The 22,559-nt window shown below is 44.2% G+C and overlaps 1 protein-coding gene across 1 annotated transcript in view; it reads left to right on the top strand.

Moving 5' to 3' along the window:
- The window catches only part of T265_14164 (hypothetical protein), a gene marked incomplete at both ends in the record, with an annotated part of 33,661 nt that extends 16,110 nt beyond the window's left edge, over positions 1-17,551 (top strand). Inside the window, 3 exons of the mRNA XM_009172297.1 lie at positions 9,294-9,454; positions 14,532-15,083; positions 17,156-17,551. Coding sequence (XP_009170561.1) covers positions 9,294-9,454; positions 14,532-15,083; positions 17,156-17,551 — 1,109 coding nt within the window. The remainder of the gene's footprint in view (positions 1-9,293; positions 9,455-14,531; positions 15,084-17,155) is intronic.
- Positions 17,552-22,559: the final 5,008 nt, after the last annotated feature.

Genomic DNA, 22,559 nt, shown 5'->3' with positions numbered 1-22,559 from the left:
TCATTGATTTCAAGTCACGGGGTCTCAAGTGTTGACTGGTTTCTTGATTGATGACCCCACAGATAGATGATTCCCAATAAGTAGGTGTTTGTCGACTTTTCAGCATAGACTGGTTTCTCTCACACGACAAAGTCCCCGTTCGAAGAAGAATTATTACGCCTTGTAGGCATCGTTGCATGGCTCTCCAAATATTGCTGCTCATACCATTTCTCTTTTTTACGAAAACACTGTGTTTTGTACTCATCATGAGCGAGAACTCGCCGATTCGGCTTATATGGTTAATGAACGATAAAAGAGCTCGATTTACACGGATCGCTACTTCAATAGCAGTATTGTACTTTTGACGTGAAGTGGAACAATGTCTGTGACATGGCTGTCCTGTTGACTATACCGTATCCAGAGCAAGATGACCCGAGATACAACACCTAGAGAATTCCTAGACCAGTTCACTAACTGGTCGATCGACCAGCAGCTTTTCTATTCATAGTATCACCGGGTGAAAATAACTTCCATGTGTTTGGTTGTTCTAATCGGAGAGGAAGTCGTGGTAACATAATAGAGTGGCTCCATCTTGCAACCACGTATATATAAATCACAATCGACCGGAGAAACGTGGATAGTAATCTGGAGAGCTTGTTAAGTGAATCACGTGTGAACATATGGGCAAGGTCAGAATGGACCATTCAGGTGCACACATCGCACGCTGGTGAAGTTGTGGTGAGAATACGCTCGCTTCTTGTCAAATGTCCTGGATCCAGATGCCAGTACAACCGAGGCTGTGCACTGCTGGTGAAAAGAAGAAGGCCTTCGCTGCAGAGTTGTTTATTAGAAAACAACCGTTGAACAGTTATAGACTATTGGGCAGGGAACAAAACTGTCATATGCATCTTTTTTATAAAACTGAATATCCGTTTTCTTCTCGAACGCGTCTTCCTGAACTTTCCTGGGTATTCATTGACTATTACTCAAATGTGAAGCGGATTTACGAGAAAATATACTACTCGGATGCCTCATCAGTAGTATCCACCGCTACACTTGTAAATTCCGATTTGAGTGAAACTCGAGTCCAGTTATTCTCCCCTTTTGTATCGACTCACAAGAATAATTGCGCGCTGGCAGGAGGACTGTACAAACCAGCGATTCCACAAATGCAGGAACTATCTACAGAACTTTCACTGGGGCAATGCTATCATGGATATTTGGTAAAATCCCAAGGTTCCACTTATCTACTAGACAAGCCTGAACGGGTTTTCGTCAATATTTTTAAGTTTACGGCACTTGGACTCAGATCGCTTGCGAAAATTATGCACCTTATTGGCAAAGCGTTGTGGGCAAAAACAGTTGTGGCGACAAAAAAACAAGGTTTTTTGCACACCCATATAGTTCTAACGGGAGCCTCAATAAAGCGAAACTGGTCGCGGTTCTTCGAAGCGTTTTCAGTAGACTCATGAGTAGTGTTCCCTCAGGAGTGCGTTTGTTATTCAAACAAGTAACGGGCAAGGTATTTAGGATAGCGTGGTTGTTATTCAAACAAGTAACGGGCAAGGTATTTAGTGATAGCGTTGCTGTCAGATAGGCAGGTCCTTAATTTCAATACTCCCGGAATACAATGATACATGTACCACACATTTCCAGCTGTTTCCACTTCTATATTTAGCAGTAGGAGACGAATCCCTCTCAGCAGATTGTGTCCCGCTACGATTCCCAGAGAATCTTCATGCACGGAAATCAAGCTCCGATCAAACAATGATTGTTGGTTATGAATCAGACGGCGATCACACCTCACCAGTTTGATTAACCAGGAAAGCCTGATGCACCATTCGATCCAATCCAAAAGCTGTTGTCTACTTACTATGATTGCTACTTTCTCGAATTTGCCGAAGCTGAAAATATCAGGAAGTCGGTCATAAAACTGCTTCGTTTGCTGCCAAATTCTCCACAGCAGTAGCCCCAATCGCTCCTTTTGCCTCAAAGTGAGATGGGGGCATAATCTGCCCGAACATATGTCCAACTTATGTGATTCCCCGTTTCGACTAGATGAATTCATACCCCATCCTTCCGACGTCAAGTCTCGAATTCGGTCAATCTTATCTCACGGTGGTTTGGTAATATCCCCATCTGTAACGCATAAGGGACTGCCAAACTTAGATAGTCTATTTAGATTGGTATACTAAGTATATTATCACCGCACACGGAACACTTTGCAGGCCGGTTAATATTCATCCATCATAGACTGCCTGATAAGAGTTCCAGACCATTATATCCCGGAAATTAAATGTCGCGGATTTACTGTTCCGAGATACGGTGTGCAGGGGACAAAACGTAGCGAGAATTCCACAACACAGGCGGCAGTCTGTTTGATGTCCTGGTGGCAATGGGTTAGGCACTCAGGTGGGGTATTTTTTTAGTTTTTGTTCCAATCTGGTCTTAGCTTCGAGCTACTGTAAGACTACATTATTTTGTTTATGCGATAGAGGGATAGCTCAGTAAGTGATTGTACGGCTGCAAGGGACTGTAATGTGATTGGAGCAAATTAGTCACTCAACACAACCTGGCACTTGGCGCGTTTCGTGGATGCACAGTGGCTACTACGCGTAACCCCAAACAAGTAATTGCTAAACCCGGATCTGAATGTTCAATGAACCATTTAGAGTATACAAGTGGAAATGCGTAATGACTAGCGAATTGCGCTCATTTGCAAACAGATTTGGTTTTTGCTAGAGACTCACCTGGAACTTAGCTGAAGCTCTGGCTAATTTCGTGAAATTTGGTTTCATGTAGAACATAAGGTTGATGGAAACTGCTTGGTGAGTCCCAAGATGGGCGAAACCGGTCGTGAGGTGTCGAAGAATTTTCAGCAACCTTATGAGTAGCGTATTGCGTAATGACTAGCATTTTGCAGATATGCATCTTTCCTTACAAACGATGACTAACTGCTCCAAACAAGTTCTCTCAACTACTTCAAATCCTTATTGAAAATGGCCATCAATAAACATGAATTACGCGGAACCTAACTGAGACTGGAATCGAACAAACAGCCGGTCGGTACCGATCATACACGAAGCTGTTCCGGTAGCAGTACTTCGTGTGGTATGCAACATAAAATATGCTTTTGAAACCGGCCGTGACAACAGGAAGATCACAGATATGATGCAAAATAAATATTTATCTACCTGATAGACACGATGCTACTTATAAAGTTGATGAAAAATTTTCGACAGCCCATCTTCAGCTCTGTCTCTCCAACTCAGATTGCTGTAGTTTCCTAATGTCTCGCCGTTTGGCTGAAGACAACTAGGCACAATGGCCACATGTAACTTTCCGATAAACTACCTTGATTTGCGAATGAGTGTTTAAGTCCACATCGCGTTGAGTCACTTTAATTTGTAGTTGGCAGGGCGTCATAGACAAATTCCCATTTAACTATGTAGGACACGCACGAGAAACACTGTCGGCCTTTGAAATGATGCACACTGACATCAAGCACAGGAAAAGACGTTCTGGATGGATGCGGGAGTCAGTCGGGAGCTCAGGAAGTTGATCACTTTTCGCCATAACTTTGGAACCGCAGACCAATTACATCATAGCAGTTTAAATGCAGTCGGTTTCAGCCGACTATTAGGTGCCGTTACTAGCTTACCGCAGGTGAAACAAACGTCTTGAGTTATTTGCTGGAAAGCTTTTGTCTTCGCAAAACTTAATATTTTACGTAGTCTCGGTCCTTACAAAAAGTATATATTTATATAGCTTTTTTAAAGATTGTGAGACCCCAATCCAGATGAACTTGCTGATGAGCGTCCATCACCCCGTCTGATGAGTTTATCCAGCCGACCGAAATCCGGACGGCTTTTCACAGATTGCACACTTTATTGAGCTCATGGGATAGGCTTGACACAGCCATGCCGTTTCCTAGCTGGACAGCAGCTCTGATATCCTGAATACCGTTCCAAGTGAAACTTGATGTGACCTACGTATAGCAAAGAACAGGGGATTCAGATAAAATTCATAACCAGCTTACTTTGCAACTTAATGTTTTTCTCAACAAGTTTTCCCTTCCATTGCTAAGACATAGCGCAGTAATTCTGGTCAGTTCAAGCTGTTTCAGGAAGCAGGCATGTAGACAGGGTCGAAAGAAGCTGGCAGTGTCTCGAAGCTCCTGGGCATTTACCAAATTATGGATTCTGTCCGCAGACAACCCAAAACAAAACACAGACAACCGGAAGGATGGGATGCTGGATGGAACATCACAACACCGCACACGATCGTTGTCACGATCGTGTCACATGATCTCACGTAACCTACTGGTTGAATAACGTAGCTGCCTTGTTCAAACAGGAAGCTACGTGAGATTTTGTGGTTGCAGGCTGCATACCTGTTACAATCTCAAACGTACAAAACAGGGTGAAATCTGACATGTTAAGCCAATGGAAATTTTCCGCTTCTTGGTCATTCTGTCAATGAAACTAAGATGGACTCAAGATGACCGTCAGGTCTCTCGGAAGGCAGGGCATCAGTTCGCATCGGCCAATTGGGTAAAGTTAGTTACGTTGACCGAATAGATTTGACGGAGACTTCCGACGACGGTTCACGCTCATCATTATGCTTTTTGTTCGAGTTAAATTTTGATAATGTGAGGAGATTTGGGAAGTTTCAGTGGAAATTCCCTTCTGTAAGTGAATTCATTCCATGCTGAAAAGCTTAGGAGCACTGTACAGGTGTTTTATCCTTATTTGGAATCATCAGTATTGCACATCTCACGAAAATCCAGCAGGGAGTCTCGAACAGGCGACTTATCTATTAGTGTATCGGTGGGTACTACTGATGAGGCATGCGAGTAGTGTTTTCTCGTAAATCCGCTTCGCGTTTCTTGGAACGTGAGATCTATTACGGAATTTATGGAGTCGCTTTGTAGCATTTGCTTGCGTCTGAGTAACAGTCAATGAACATCCAAAAAAGTTCAGGAAGACGCATTCAAGGGAAAGACGGATATTTATTTTCGTAAACAAGATGCACATGAGAGTTTTGCTCCCCTGCAACTGTTCACTTGGCATTTTCTAATAAACAACTCCGTAGCTAAGGTCTTCTTCATTTGACTCGTAGTTTAAGTGAGCAATTAAGTAGATGACCCATAAAGGGAACTTCTGACAAGTTTACTAAGAGCTTTTCGGCAAACCACGACCGGTGTGGCCTTTCTTGGAGCTCATGAAGTGAGCGCTGCGTCTGAGTTTTCCTGAACCGTGTGTTCTAGCCGGAAGGGCACGGGTTCGAATCTGTTTTTGAATTTCATGAGATGCGCAATGTTGACGATTCCCATTAGGAAAGGAGCAGCTCTACAATGCTTCTCAAGCATTGACTGGCTTCATTCACGAAGCGTTTCCTTTAGTCAAACTGTAAGAAAAGGTCATCTCCATGAAGTCATGATGTAATTTTATAAATTAAATCAGTTTGAAAAAGAACACCCGATCTATTCCAGCTTCAAGCAGCTAGTATTTTGCCGAGGTATTCTTAAAACAAGTTGGGTATTGAAGTATTCTGGTCACCTCTTGGTAATTTACAAAAAAGTGTTTTTTAGGGATTTTTGTTGATCGAGGGTCTCTCCCACTGAACCCAAGCGAAATGGATTGGCTCCAATTTTCTAGAATATTCGAGAAAATCTTATGGAGAACGTTTATTATTCCTCCTTGATCGGTTCTACCAGTTTGGACTGGATGCAACCAAAAGTTCTGTGTGATCGACTAGATCGTAGGTCGTCCTCCCTTTGGCGTTCCACAGGTGCTGCAAGTCAAAGACTCCTTTTTTCTAGAACAGTGATGGCACAATACGTCTTCTGACTATTGGGCTATGCACCTTCTACATGATGACTGCTGGTTGTGTACTTCTCAAAGAACAGCAGTCCCGTTTGATCAAATTTCAAACCCCTGACACAAGCAACCGAAATCCGAGTGCTCACTTGAGCTTTCCTACGTGACAAAGTAGACTAGAGCAAGAAGCGTTGTCTTCCACTGACGTACGCGCGATGTTCGCGCACATGATCTAACCAACTGTAGCATCCTTTCAAAAAAGCCAGTCCGAAGAACACCCTTTTCTATAGATTTACATCTACTTACTGTTTTAAGTCCTGTTAATAAGTCAGTAGCCTAGGCGACGCCAAAATTATTCTTTCTTCTTGATGCTTTTCACTGTGAAGTTATCAAACAATGAATAAATTACATTTTATTGCAGTGTGATTGGCCCCATCAGAGTTGTCCACAAGCCAGATGCCAAGCCGAGGTCAAGATCGCAAGATGAGCAACCGAGAGTATCTACATATTTCACTGTGGTGTTAAATTGAATACTTCGTATCCACTGCGACTCAAAATTTAGCCACTTAGCGAGCGAGCTGAGTGGTCAGAATAAGTGACAACAGTTTAGCTTATCCGAACCTTCTAGGACATCGGCTTCGGAACAAAATCAAGATTAATCCCGATCAAGCAACCTAGTTGCTTCTGAAGAAGCTACTGCCGCAGAATGAACTTAATACATTTTGAATTCGGCTGTGTCATACACCCGCGTTCTCTTTGGGAAGGCTACTGTCACGAGAAAATACCGGCTGGAACTGATTACTTCCACGTGCTCTTTTCACGTGTCTTCTTTTTACGAACAATGTCTTAGTTGTGAGTTTCATCGGGTGCAACCAAACTTGGGTCAAATTTCCCAGAAACGACTATGATAATCACGGTTACAAATATCAAATTTGAGAATAGGAGATGGTGTGAGTCCTCAAGGATCACCTCAAGAACTAGGTTCAATTTTTCATAGGCGTATTATACTACTGGTTGCTGAAAAAACGCTGACATTCCACGACCGGTTTCGCCGTTCTTAAGGAGCATGCGATAGATGCAGTTTTCGATTTTCTGTCGAACTTATGTTCCACTTGAACCCAAATTGCACGAAGGTCAACTTATGCACTCATCTGCCTGTCAATATGGTTTTGATAAGGAACTAAACTGAGTAAGAACATCATAAACGACACATTCAGCTGGGTTTCAGGTGAGCCTGGCGTCAAAACCAAGATAGTGTGCAAGTGAGAGTACCTATAAGTTGTTGTTGGTGTTGTCTGGTAAAACTGCAATCGTATAAAATTGCACTGCCGATCAATTCGAACCTGGTTGGCGAAACACGGTCATACTTAACTTAATATTGGTGGGCGATATACCGTTCATCGAAGCGTACTACAGTTCAACCGCATCGAAAGTGTGATTTTGCAACTTGAAGAATAATATGACAGTTGTGGCTAACGGGGTTCAGTTGGTCGCACTACCTAGCCTCGTAGAAGTTGAGAAAGAAAGCAGGTCTTGGACAGAGTGCGGTCAGAGTCAAGTACATATATATCAAGTCGTGGTGGGTATCATCCCACCATAAAGTGGTCTATCGCTCCGATTGGGAAAAGGGGATTCCCGGTGACTACCTTATACTACCGAATCGGGTTGAGAACCGTATGATCATTGAATTCTGCTGTCGCTTCAGACAAATCAGCTGATTCGCGAAATTACTGATCCAGCGGTCCATGATTCGATTCAATCTCGGTATGTCATCTGTTCCAGTCTGGACCGTATGATCATTGAATTCTGCTGTCGCTCCAGACAAATCAGTTGATTCGCGAAATTACTAATCCAGCGGTCCATGATTCGATCCAATCTCGCTATGTCATCTGTTCCTGTCTGAGCTTGAGCAACCTCGTAGTATCTCAACCCTTGTGCTTTCTTCGAATGGCAGGGTAGCTAGCTACCGAGTGGGTATTACAGCCGATCGACTATGAGTATCAATACTGTACGGGCAACGGCAATGGAACGGAAATGAGACAGAGGTCAAACCCAAAACCAGAGCCCGACGTTGACATTCCTACATCCGTTGTTTAGTGTACGAAGATTAGCAATGTTAGCACCCTCCCTTACCGGCCAATGCCTACAACGTTGCATGATTACGTCTCAGCACTGTAACTCACCCAGGTGTGGGTGGAGTTCGCGAGGTCCAAAGCCACAATGATCTATAGGGATCAAGCAAGTTTCCAGGTTTATTCCTCTGGTGAAAACTGCGAGAGAAACATCTCCAGCATAGGTTGACAATCACTGCGTTTCGCGGATCTGAATTTTAGCTACTTAGTCTACCGTCTTCTCAGGGCTATACACAATGCCATTTAAGTAGTTGTGCTCCCCAGTGCCTCCAACGCTTGGCCATAACTCGCCTGCCGTCTTATTTGCCGGTCACCGAAACTGTGGAATTCGGAACCAAGCACCCTTGTCAGCTGATAGACTGAACTGAACAGCACTGCTTATTGGACTTCATGGTCACGAGGGTTTTGACATATTATTGAGGCATCAGGGTGTGAGTACCAGACAGCTGACCGCCATCGTCATCATTGCCAGAAAAACCTTCAGTAAATACAAAGTAGTCACACCAGTTTCTTCAGAGTAAGACTTTATCTGTGATGCAAGAAGGACGCCAAAATACAATTCCAAGCTTTAGTCGACTAGTGTGGGTAGACTTGTGGTAATGTGGGGGAGTTCGATCGTTTTCATTCAAACTATGCTGAAAGACCGAGAGGTACTCTACAGATGTTCCACCCTTACTGGGAATCGTCAGTAGTGTGCATGTCACGAAACTCCAGGGAGCTCCGAATACGGGACCTTTCGGCCAGTGGATGAACAATTAACGGTTTGTTTAAGAGCGGCTGACCAGTAGTGTGGTTGGCTCTCACTTGAACAGCAGATAGCGCCACTGATCCTTCACTCATAGAAACCACATCACATGTTCACGTACAGACTGCCCCCTTGAGTGATGACTTCTTAGACGGAAGTTCCACTTCTTTTTCTAAACAACTTATAGATTGAAAGAAACTAATGAAACGAATACGACTGACTTCCGTTTAACGTCACATGTTGCTCCATCCTCAGCTAAACAAAGACGACACGCGTAGAACTCTTTGTTTTTTCCTTCGTCACAGCTTGAAAGGTGTAATGGCATAATTGTACATTGACACGGCTCAATTTCAATCTCTGCTCGCGTTATGTGATTGCACTCCCGCTTTCACCTCATAGTTTGTAATTTCGGAAACCCTATCATTGCTAGGTTCCAGATTTATCACCCACTATCTCCAACTGTGTTTTGCACGCCTCACTAGCTAGTTAGTAGTATAGTTAGTTGTATAGTTATGCTAGCGGCAGCTGGTAGTTATATAGAGAGCAATGCTGTAAAGTCCAACAGGCGTTTCTAAGAAGCTAACCTGTACGTATTCGGCTCCGTTGTTTCCACAGCTCTTTTCAAAGACTTCCTCCGTGAATTACCGGAACCGCTATTCACCAGCGCCTTGTATCCAATGTTCTATGACGCGATGCAGGTCACACTGCCGGATTTCTCTCAGAGCGGGGCCAAACTGATGTTGAATATATTGGACTGCTTACCCACAAACAACCAGGTAAGTAACCAGATGTTGTACAGTGTTCGTGTTCTGAGAGCGTTACTCGTTGGAGTCATTGAAGCCTAATGGGCAATCACTACCGTTCATGATAGATCATTCGTTTCTGGGTATACAATTGTACTGGAAAGGCAAAACGTCCAACCCGGATAAGTGGGTATTGTACTCAGTAAACGGGAGGCTGTGCATCGTACACCTTGCTTTAAAAGTCACAGAATTAATTTATGTATGATTAAACCGAGTTATCAACACAAACTTTTATTCAATTGACTAACTAGATACATTCGACAAAGCTACTTTCATTTTTCGACTCACTAACTTCAGGGGGAGTAAAGAGACGGTCAAGGAGCAGAGAGATCTCGACATCTGGCAATCAGCAAAAAGTACGCTTGTCTAACGCCCCAAGGTACAAAGAAAATAGGATAGTTTTCAGGTACCCATTAAAATCCCAAATGCAGTGCACCTTCTGCAGGAAAAAGTTGCTCACAAATCGGCTCTCTCGGCTTGTCTTTCAATCGCTCAACCGTGAACACAATCAACCGGGCATATTGCGCAGCCCGCCTCAACGATAGTCTCGGGTTCTAATCAACCCCCTAAACTCTTGAGAAGGGCATCGCTGGAGAAGCCGTAAGGTACCTTTCGGCACGGACAGACCTAATTCAAAAGATGTTGGGCCGTTTGAATTCCAGCGACTACTCAATCTATCAAGGATGAAATACCCCGATGGATCACCCTAAAGGATGGGTGATAACACATGCAATTTTTGATGAGAGGTATTGACAACACAATTTATTCGGTATAAAGGGGCACAAGACCGAAAGGTGAACAACTGTGGGTAGCTCCAAAGTTATCATAATGCCCAGCAGACGATCTGTGATTTCCGAACGAATGAAGACATTTGGGAGGTCAAGACTCACTGTAGTATACACTACTCGTGAAGCGCACAAATGGGAAAGAACCGGCTAAAAGTGAAAAGAGAAACAAGCTTTAAAACTGGCGACTTATATCAGAAGCTTGGATTTGCAAGCTCATGGTTTTGGGCGGTGAAGCTTCTCCGACGGTTAGTAGCAGGTGCACACACACACACACACACACATAGAGCTCATGCCATTTGGTCACACTCGCCCAACCTTTGCATTCGAATCCGCTTGGAATGATTAATGCCACGTGACCGGGCATCCAGTCTCGCTCCTTGTCCATCTAGCGGGTGAACGGTAGCTGGAATTCATACACCTGGGATCTTTAATTAGTCCAACTAAATCGTCACTTCTTACGGTACCCTTGGTGTTCCATCTTTCCAGTAGGTATTTAAATTGTCTTATCAGCGCAGAATCCGTTCTCTGAATAGCAGCCACATGATCAACGCTGTTTATCACAGATTCGCAAGTTTCATCATCAGGAATCCAAGTTAACGAATTCTTGACCACGTCTATCCAACATCATACTGTCTTTCTAGAACAGATAAAGAGTTAACTTGAAAAAAATGTAGAAATCGACGCCTTTGCACTTCGAATGAATGGTGAAAGTTACGTCCTCTGGAACATTACAAGAAATGTGGACTTGTGCCAACTGATATAACAGTATGTTCCCTGACAGACTGGTTGCTTCTGGAATGATCAGTTTTTTCCTTATTTTCAACCAAACTGGTCGTCATTTCCCCAGTTACACCAGAATCACGCTTCTGCTTTGAACGAACATACTTGAATTTTGCTAAGAAACACTGGAGACAGCGACGATCACGACCTTGGAGTATGTGGACCACCCGTGTTCTCCAATCAGAAGTTTAATCACGTATCTAGAATCTGTCCAAACTCGTGACCAATCAGATTAAGCCAGAAATCAATAAATTTCAAAAGAACCAACTGAGGTGACGGATACTGCTGTAAATCTCGGCCAACTAAAATGGTAAACTAAAACTAGGCGAAGCCCATCTCAATTAGGATAGAACAGCTTATAAATCAGTCGGTCCAATCACACCAAAATACAATTTCAAACTGGAGGTAAGTGCGTAATCGATACCGGGTTAGCCTACCGATTACTGAAAGTGGGCAGTTCGTCGACGCTATCACAAACCACAAAGTCGATATTGGAAGATGGAAACCAGAAAGGGTATGACACATCGTTGGAACTTATTTCAGAACTGACTTCCTTTAGTTATCCTCAGGTTAGGGAATGCCGTTCTGATGTATTGAAGAAAATATTGGTAACTCGGTTAGCGTAGACGGCCATTGACGCTTCCTCGATTGGCCGTGAGTTGTTGGACATTCTTCGACATTCTTATGCAGTATATAGTAAAATATACGCAATAAAATACCTCCGCTCTACTGTCCAACCGTTTACTTCTCTGTGTTTTCTTCAATTTTACGATGAAAAATTCGTGTTTCAAGTTTCTGACAAGCAAACACATACCATCCCGTTCAAGATGGGTAGATTCCCACTTATGTGGGACCGTTTCCATATCACAGGTTAGGAATTTCGCTCTTTCGGGTAAATCAGTATGAACCGAAATTCCGCTAGAACTATCAACAATAATACTATGAAATAGGATGAATCAATACAGCGAAATCTCCACAGCCGTCTTCCATAATGCCATCTCTATTGTCTTGTTCATCTGTTGCAAAGAATACAAGCTGCACGCGAGCTTGAATCACGCATTATTAGATCTAGAATGCCTTCGTTTCGAGACCCCTGGTGTAGAACAGGCAGAGTTCGGAACGGCCATCACTGGAATATATACTGGTGCAACCAAGAGATGTGTTGCAGATAACTAACGAAGGTGATGGGTTTTCATAACCCGTCCCTTCTCGGAAATTTAGAGATGAGCGCTAAACAGATCCGTTTATAAAAGTTCGAACCGAGGCTGATATATCGCTCATGCTCAGTCATATCCTTCGAAACGACTGCATCAGGCAATCTATTCGTGGCTTGCTACGTCCACCGAAGGACACCCCGATCAGCTACATCTACGCCGGTAAACAACATGGGGGACTTGGTATCCCAAGTCTGAGTGCAACAATCCCGATGCAGCGGAGAGCGCAGAACGGTAGAGCTTCTGTCTACCCAGTGCCGAGTACTATGCAATGTGGTCAACGATTCCGCATTTAGCAATCCGAGTTTATGGTGTATGCGTACAAGAGCTGGTGGCTGCTTGGGATGATAGTATGCACAACAGTTCTTCAGAAATAAACGATAGTGTATAATAGGTTAAGTTATAAAAGATCGACTCATTTCAACAGCAACCTCAAAAAATTTCACGTCATAGAGTCAAATCAACTGTGGAATATTGAATGATTGGGGTGCGAGTTTCTGGCCTACAAAATTACGCCCATGATCCTTAAAGCATCAGCAAGCAGGGGATGAAAAGCATCGTGAACAAACTTGATCATGACAAGATAAGTCATTAGGAGATGTCCTGAGTGAAAAAAATTCTGTCAGAGGCACACCATAGTTAGCTCCAAACCAGGTCGTTGGTTACGCAAGTTCCATAGCTGCATAGCACACGAACTTGTCCGTTTTTCCTTAATATCAAGGCTGCTGTTCAAAATGAGTGTTGGTCAAAGCAGACCCACTGAAGAGGGCACGTGTTTATTTATCGGAAATCAAAAGACTGCATGTTACGAGCAAATCGTGCGCTGAATTATTGTTTCAACAAGGCGAAGAAAATTCCTCTTGCTTCTAGTTGACATTCGACTGATGGAGCAACGCTGGATGTGGTGCAACCGTAAAATCGTGTTTGACTTTACCCACTGACGTGGAAATCACTCACGTCATGTGAGGTGAGTGAAACTTATTAGAGGTCCGTTTAGTGTTGCTTCTTGTTAACCAAGAAGGTTTTGTCTCATTGTACTACCTTACGAAAATACCCACCTTCATTACTGGTTTGGTTTGTATCTTCCTGGAGAAGACTGAGCTGTCTTCGGTACCATCCGTATTCGCTGCCATCCCTGATAATTAAGGTTTCGCCTATTCACACTAGAAGTCATAAGTCTACCTGGCTGTATCCCATGAGGATAACTCGCGTTTGGAAACACGTTTACACTGTTTTGTCCCGAGCTACGTTACTATATACCGTTCTGGTAGTATTGCGTCTCTAACCAGCGACTTGTCCTGATTCGAGTCTAAAATACAGGGACAAAGTAGCTGAACCTCATGCCTTGCTACCCAGTCGAGGCTCGACCTACACCAGGTCGTTTCTACTATACCCAAAGAGGAGGCAGATGCCAGCAAATTCGTTTACCCAGGGGAGCACCAAGACTAGAAATATTCCCAAATAAAATTGGGAATTGAGAATACCGAGAGGTAATCCCCTGGAACTCATATCGTGATCGATATAAAAGCGTGTGTGAGATGCACTTGCCGCTATTTGTGTACCCCAGTCTAAACCGAACTAGCTGGCGAATTTACCTAGCGCTCGCGTTGTCCTTTGCACAGAATCAAATGTGTCAAACTATTAATGGTCAGCACTGAGAATTATGGGTAGTTCATATGCGCTGACTAGTTAAATGGTTTGTTGGCAGAGCTTGACAATCGAGTTACAGTTGAGGGAAGATCACTGGTACGTGGCGGACTGGCATTTTCTTCTATTATGCCCGCGTTTATATGGTGTCCCAAAAATAGCTAATACCTTTGCCATGATTGGTTGTCACCAGTTTTCTCTCGCGTTCAGCGAACCAATAGAGTGCAGGAAAGTGCGGTCGCCGGATTACCTTCAAGCCAACCAGGTTACGCGAACGCCACTCCACAAGCTGAGTAGTCGGAAACGCCTACCTAATCGCATACCTATGACGAATAATCTGCAACCCGGTGGCCTCGCAAGGTTTGTGATGAAAACAACGATCAAATGACTGGGCACATCGCATGCTTGCCGAACCAATGCTTTCAATGAAGAACATTCCGTGTGACCTTGCAACTGAAATCTGGCAACAGTAGGCTCTCTGGTGATTTTCAGACGAAAACGGGTTGAAGAGCATTTAGGTGACCGATTTGAATGCAACGTCACGCACTTCATTACACTTCAATCGTGTACATTGTATCACAATAGGAAATGTGACCCTGAACATGTTTGCTTCCGTTTCAGGAAATTTTACTCTACCTACTGGACCATTTTAAGCGAATCACCAGTCAAAGCGAAATAAACAGAATGAACACACACAATCTGGCCAATTGTCTCGCTCCGGTCCTATTCTATCCAGCACCCAACTCAGCTCGAAACATGGACCCAGCCATTCTGGAACCTCGAAAAATGGCCGAAATATTTCAGTTTATCTTGGAGATTTGGCCCGACGAAAGGAAACCCCCAACATGCACTGCTTCTGGTGTCCATAGCTGGCCCCCGGCGCCCTATCACTTCGCCGGCCAGGAAGAAACACTCTCGCGTCATCCAATGTATCGTTCACATCGACACAAACAAGCGCCCCCGCACTATCGGACTTCAAGCACAGTACGATCTACCTTGTCCGGACCGGCTGCTCCGGGCATTGAGGACCACTCATCCCAATTTGACCACCGCTCATCCAATGTTGCAGCCTCTGGTAAGTGCTTACTCGGAGAAAACAAAATAAATTACTGTCAGAATTGTGATCATATTGATCGAAAGGCTGACTTTTCAGCTTTGGAGCTCATAAAACAGGTATAGTTTGTAGTCAAAAGCTTCCGAGGCGCCTAGTTACATCCTGTGTGCTGTGAAACTTATGACGGGTCAGTCAGTGATGCCCTAGAATGGGTGTTCCCAAGTTCGGGTTTTCTTATGCGGCTATAAAGAAGCTACGAGAGTATTTCACGTTTACTGTGTTTCATTTGTCCCATACAGGCCCACGCTAGCCAATCCAAATTTCCAGTTTAATTTATTAGACTCCCTTTTCGCGAGACCATCCTAGGAACTTATCAACAAAAACACTCAATTCGTTGCCTAAATTGACTTCAGGCTTATCGTCTTCAGCTGCATTTTACCGGTGGACAGTTTGGACTTCGAGCTCCCAAAAATGTGCCCGCGTACTTTTAGTTAGTCATCTTGGAAGTTCCCTCGTGTACGGACGCGAAGTGTTCTTCATATAATTAATTTCCAAATTTATCGTCAAGCGTGAAATGATACGGATTACCTAAGCAGATCCATTCAATCATCCTATACCCACAACACTCTCACGTGACCCAACTTGGAAACTGCTACGTTCGCATAATATTCTGGCAACAGCTGTCATCTCATACACACCTGGTAGTTCACCGATGTCACTGTTTTGCTAGTTGGTCTAGTGTACGCTGATAACTATTCACTGTCATTATTAAGATAACGCAATTCATTAAATCAGAACGCTTCTGAAGCTGCGATCCTTCACTTGATAGTGATGTCCGAATGACGGGTGATCGCATTTTGTTTGAATGCGAAAATTCTGCATAGCTGGGCTACCACCGAGTTGTTCACGCACACAAGCTGCGTCAATCAAGCAACTGATAATAAGAAGTTTTCACCACAGAGTATCATCATCATCATCATCATCATCATCATCATCATCATCATCATCATCATCATCATCATCATCATCATCATCATCTTCATCGTCCTCCTCGTCGTCATTATCAGTAGCAGCGGCAAAGCACTACTGGTAATTACTTGTGCTTAATTGGAGAATGCAGTAGCAAGTGTATGAATAATGGAAACGAATGGTAAATAACTTCTATCTTGAGAGGAAGTGATTCAGAAAGCCTTGGGACAAGATAACGAGGTAAACTTACGTGAGCACCATATAAGAGCAAAAAGACATCATCAACCAGCGTCTTTGCGACCAAATTTTAGCTAGAACGCCACAGCCTGATCGATATCGGGCTCAACCAAGTGTCTTGTCCTTTAGGGTTGCCCAGCCCGCTGAAGGATTCCAATCTGGAAAGCGGGAAAACCCAAAAACACCGAGCTTCACTTCAGCCATTTTATTTTGCGCAGTCACGTGACTTCCAGCTCTCCTAGAACATTTCACCAATGTTGGCACGGGACAATATGTAATACCTTCCTAAGCCCAATGCTCTTTACTGTAAAACCTTTACGAATGGAGTAAAACCTTTTGCACCAAAATGTTGCGTTTTGTTGCTTAAGTGCCCAAACCAAAAACCATCCTAATCTACGCCCACATTTTTGCAGCTCACCAAATTTCATTGTCCACTGAAGCAATCACGTCTCTGGCGGAAAAGTCTGGTGGAATAATTCCCCAGCTACGTTGAGACCCCGGGGTGCCTAAATGGGGCTCAAAATTTGGATTGTTACTCTCAAATGAATTACCCGAACGCTTTAGTTCATCAGGGAAACGTCATAACCTTCCGAAAATTCCATTCCGCTGTGCGAATACTGGTCGCCTTACCTGAGTGGATGACACTTTGGCATGTGCGCCAACCAAGCCATGTCAGTTAGGATTAGCGAACTCTCCAGTAACATGGGGACATACGTGACTTGGCTCACCTATATGACACACTACATCGTTTCATCTTCTAAAACGATGGACTTGTTTATCTGTCCACCCATTCCTCTACCCACTTTGACCGTCGAACTAGACGAACGAAGTTTAATGCAATGCATCATCACTGTTCTTTCTGTTAATCCAGTCGTTCATCACCCCTCGTCATTAATCTCTTCCAAATGTTTCAGAACGGTCTGGCTTCATGGGCATGGGTCGTACGGGACGCATGAAATTCACTAGTGTGTCAGTTCCGGTTCAGCATCGCTTGGAAGATGTGGCAGATAGCGCTCGGCGAACACAGTTTGACCACTACCCACCTCCATCACAAACTGGAAGAGCACTTATGCAAACGCACAATACCACGACGCCAAGACGGACTCGAGAAACGGAAGCCGCAATGTTTGAGAACATGCCAGAGGAACAGGCTCGTAAAGCCCGTCACCCACACTTCCATGACATCCCGACCACGGGCTCCACGGATAGTGGAACTCGCTCAAGTCTATCAACCGGTGGACGTCACGGAGCTTCCACGTCCAGACAGGCACCTCTCATTAAACGGTCTACTAGGCCTGACAGTGCCAGAAGTTTCAGTCAAGAAAGAAAGGTATATTCTCACAGTCCCCGGTCCTCAAGACGTTCGCAACCGTATACCTGAGTTTACCCACGAAAACCTCGGGCAATTTCAATACGGACTGCGCAAGTGAAAAACCCGAAGTATTTAAACTATTAGTTCTTTTTTCTAATTACAAAATTCTAATAGAAACTCGCAACATGTGAGGCTATATACATACAAGAACACGTTTCTACTCCAGAAAAAAAACTCGCGCAGGCAGACACTCTTTTGGGACCATGTTGGTAAGATAACTAGCCTTTTGTTTTGCTCGTTTTTCTACGCGGACAGAGAACTGGGCACTCCTGGCAGAAGTGAAAGAGCCGTCTCATCAAAGTTCGAATCCAATACGCACGTCTAATGAGCTAATCCAAAGAACTTCCGTTCGTCTTGCATTTTTAATGATGACAGATGTGAGGAGAACCTTTCCCCATACAACATTTCATTCACTTATTGTAGATGTGAGTAACTCTTTTACCTGGATACTGTTCGTCGCATTGTCTGGCTCACGCGCTTGCAACCCGATTGGTTCTTCAGTTTAATCTAGCTATCTTTCGAGGAACCCTCTTCTCAGCTCAATTACGAGAAACACACAGAGACGAAACGTATAGCTTGTAATTTTCCTACGGATTTCTCATCCTCACAACACACACACACTTGCAGAGAAAGCGGTAACATTGAATTGATCCGTTCTGGTTTTTCCCGTTGCTATCAGCAAATCGATATTCTCCTCTATCTCCTTCCCATCCCCCCATCGCCCGCCACTGTTGCGTAACACGAATCTTGCCTCATTTGTCTCTAGTCCGAAATCTATTGTTCTTTTGCCCAAGGCTACCCAAAAATATCAATGATTACGGACGTAGTTGTATTCATTAACGTCCCGTCCCACAATGCACACACTCAGACCTATCCACCCACACACACTTTCCGCTTTGCTTCCCCTTTCATCTAGGGCTAACGTCGTAGTAACGATAATGCAGAATACTATTTGAAAAAATCAATAGATTCCCTAATCTGAGTACTACGAAACTATCACTTCTTGGGTGCATCATGAACATCTTAGGTACCCAGATCATATGTTGGCTGGACCAACAGCAATCACACGTGATCAAATTAGCATGTCCAATACCCTCCTATTCGTCCACCCGCCACCCGTTTCCAATCGCTAGTGATTCAACAACGTAAAGGTGTACAACCTAAGCAGAACCACTATCGGCACGTTAGCAACCACGGACCAAGATAACGAGCATAGTATTGTTAACTTTATCGTCTATTCTCACTCTGTTCGTGCCCTCTTGTCTGCACAAATTGTACGGAGCAGCTTGCCGCTGTGGGCACGACAAAATCCTCTTCTGTCATTGTGACTTGGCGTTTGTTTGCCGGTATCTCCGAATGCGCAGTACTGCTAGCTTGCTCTACTCTTTTGCCCTCCTCTCACCCCCACTGGTGTGGCTGCGACACCAATTGTGTGATTCACTAAGCCCGATCGATATTCTCAAGAGAGAGAGCCAAAAAACTATACGATGGACTTGTAGTGAAATACATCTTTTTTTCAACTGTGATTCCGTGTTTGTCTCTGGGTTAAGTGGACTGAGATGCATATTTGGCCGTTTCATTCTAGATGGCGCTCGACAAACAACTGAATGGAAGCCACAGTGTAGCATTTATCATCATCAGCGATGACAGCACGCTGGTGTTGCACTGCCATAAAACCTTGTTATTTAATCTGAATAAAGCCTTGTAATAGAAAGAAATAGGAAAATGGAACAAGGAGGGTGACCCAGAACCAGGCTGCACCTACAACACTCAGTCATAGATACCCGCCAGTATAATCACCACTCAGATCGATTAGCATCCACGTCGTACAGGGTTGTTCTGACCAAGCACATGGTGGTGAAAAACACAAACGGTGCCCGTACTTTTCGTAACATCACTTCAGTCCCACCCGCCTTTCCGCTAATCCGAATTCGACGGCGCTGAAAACAGTGATAACTCGGTATGAGTAGCACATTGCCCAGTCACCCTAACTGGCAGTGCTAAATGCATTGTTCGAGTGAAGTATCGCCTGCTTCAACCATTATCCGTCTCCTGGACACCTCAATCCGAATTCGTTGATTCCACTCGATTCTGCCTATACTTCTGATAAATCAGTAGTCAAAGACCTGAAAATATCACACTCTCGCGAGGGCTACCGAGACAGATATAGCGTTCCACAACTCGTGTACGACAAGTACACGGTTCTTACAGCTGATGATAGTTTTTCACACCTTCTAGTGTCACTCTTTGAATTCTCAAAGGCATGTATGAAGATATCGTGCCCCCCAGAAGTAACTGCATTTCGTGAGTGCGAGGCACATGTCGAAAGATCAGATACTGCGTTTGTTGCTCTTCAAAAATAATGACAACGTTGATTACGTATTCCCGGTTGACCGGTTTCTTGATAGGAGAGATCTAAAAACCGGGATTTGGTCTACCTTCCAGTATTCACCTCATCAATACAATAATGGCGAAATGAAACAAAGCCGAGGGAGTGTGACAACCCTGGGGGACACCGTTGGTTGTTGGGACGCTCTTAGAATGCGCCACAAGCGGCCTCAAAATCCTATGGCAATTGAAAAAGTGCGTTTCGAGAACTGAAGGACGATTTCAAGCTTAAAAGCAAAGCTCAACTTATTAACTGAAGGCAATGTGGAACACAGTGACCTCGTTGACTAGGTTCGATAGAAAATACTCCTCTGGTGAGTAGAAAGAGCTTCCAGCTGTAGCGCCCTTTCAGTGCCTAGCTGCCACACCCCCGAAGGTTGCATGAGGGCTGGAATACTGCCAGGTTGCCCGAGCCTAGACAGGGGAAGTCGAGAGACAGAAGTCGGTTTCGAACCACAAACCTTCCGGTCAGTAAATCCACGCTCTAACTATTCGGGCCATCTCGTGTAACAAAGTAGGATATAAAATGAAGCGTCCTCTCATGAAATAGTAACCGTTTGAATAGGTTGCCGGTAAAGAGGTAATTGGCGTTCTTCGGGTGCAGGATCGGCGCCACGCGGTAGCTTCCGCAGACCAGTCGCGTCTTTTCCCATACTCTTACAATAACGTACAGGAAGAAAGATAATTGCTTTTTACCTATATTGAGATCGACTATTCTCGGGCCATTAGTCTAGTCAACACCTTTAAATGTGGCACCACTCAAAACGAATTTACTCTCGAGTCAATGTGCTCGGTAGCATCTATGTCCGTTATTTGTGGGATCTTCCTGTTGTAACTGGTGTGAACTAAACAAGAAATTTGAACCTTCACTTGCACTAGGGTGTATGCGCGTACATCCGAATTCGCGGCTGTAGCGCGCACATACAAGAAGGATTCCGATAAGGTTTACCGACTTTCAGATCGGCTCTTAAGTGGAAGCACACAAGGACAGTCTTTCATGCACCAAAAGGCACAAGCCAAAACACTCTGAAACCAAATCGTGGACACCAACGGCTGATAGCATCAATCGGAAATGGTTGTTTCAGGCCGAGGGGGGCAGCACACATTGTGTTGTAGCTCGCACGTATCCAAGACAAAACATTCATCTCACTAGGGGGCTCTTCTGCGACTTTTTCCGAACAAACGAACAAAATGTTGTTAGTGGGGTGGGGAAATTTTTCCCAGACATGGTGGTGCAAGAATTGCAAGTTCATTCTGATAGCTGGTATGCATCAGAGCTGGATTTGAATCAAACGAACCATATTGTTTACGTGAACGGGATCGAAATGGGTTCGAGAAATGCTTCTCGGTAGAGCTTGCGGTAGAAAATGCGAAAACAAACCTGAAACCCACATTCCTCATGCTTGCAGAACAATGGGTTTTCGCGTTTTATCAAATAGAATCTACTTGAAAGCGAAAGTAATCCCAATGCGGATAAGAAGGGTATAACCCAGAGCCCCACGCCCATGTGGGATTGTCGATAACGACGCTCAGGAGAAAACGACTTCAATTTCACCAATCGGAGATACAGTAAACAATCGAAGGTAACCTAGACGCAGTGGACAAGCCTAATTTAGCTGAGATAACGGGATTGCTTTTACAGATGCTGCACTCGCTCCAGTTTACCTGTTGAGCCAACCGTAAAGAAGGGACTAGGTCTTGCTCTGGTGTGACGGTTTGTGTGCCACCGCCAGCTATTGATCCATATTGGGGGGTGCCCGTTTAACACTCACAGAGTCTCTCCCACCAAGTTGGAGATCTGACGAACGTACTGTCCTGGTCCTCCGTGATCAACTTTGGAACATTTTTGGCTTTGCGGTCAGGCTTTTGAGCCAAAGACTTTGGTTGAGGATGCCTGGATGCCCTGGCACTATTCCATCCCACGGACACTCATGAACAATGTCATGCCACCAATGACCGTTGAGTGATGCCACCATCTGGGACGTTTTCAGTGCGGCACCTATGCATCAGTTTTAACATCGATGTCATGCTGTCGCTGATGATGATGATGATGATGAGGCAAGCAAATGAAGTGCAACCTTTCAACCATGGTGAGCAGTAAACTTTATCCCCAATAGTCATCATAACATTAGAATAGGCAAGCGTTAAATGGATGTGCGGAACTGTCAGTTAAATGGAAATCTTAAATTTCCGCTGAAATATACGCTCGATTTTAGTTCGTGAACCCCACTGGCGCTTGGTTGGAACTTGTGACCCGTTAGCAGGTATTCACGTGACCAGAACCCCAAAGTCATACGGTTGAATAACCGACACCAAGAGTTTACAGTCTCGATAGTTGAACACTGACTTTTGAAAGTTTAAATCTGGAGTTCCTACTCCTGCAATTTGTTCAACAGCGCCAGTCTGAAGTGAAAAAAAAACATGGGAAGCTCTGAGGTTTGTTTATTCGGAACTGTGTTCACTAAGAAACAACATTAGATTTACTTTGATTCCTAGTGTACAGACAATGTTGGAACAAGACAAAAACCTCAAAATCGATAAGCAGTGAGTGCCGGTAAGTTCTGCGGTTTGCAGTGGAGCATGTGCTTGAGAACCTAACCTGGATATTTATCTCATGGGTGGGAAAAAA

This window comes from Opisthorchis viverrini (assembly GCF_000715545.1).
Source record: "Opisthorchis viverrini unplaced genomic scaffold opera_v5_150, whole genome shotgun sequence".
Taxonomy (NCBI): Eukaryota; Metazoa; Platyhelminthes; class Trematoda; order Opisthorchiida; family Opisthorchiidae; genus Opisthorchis; species Opisthorchis viverrini.
This window is presented reverse-complemented; position numbering and strand designations above follow the sequence as displayed.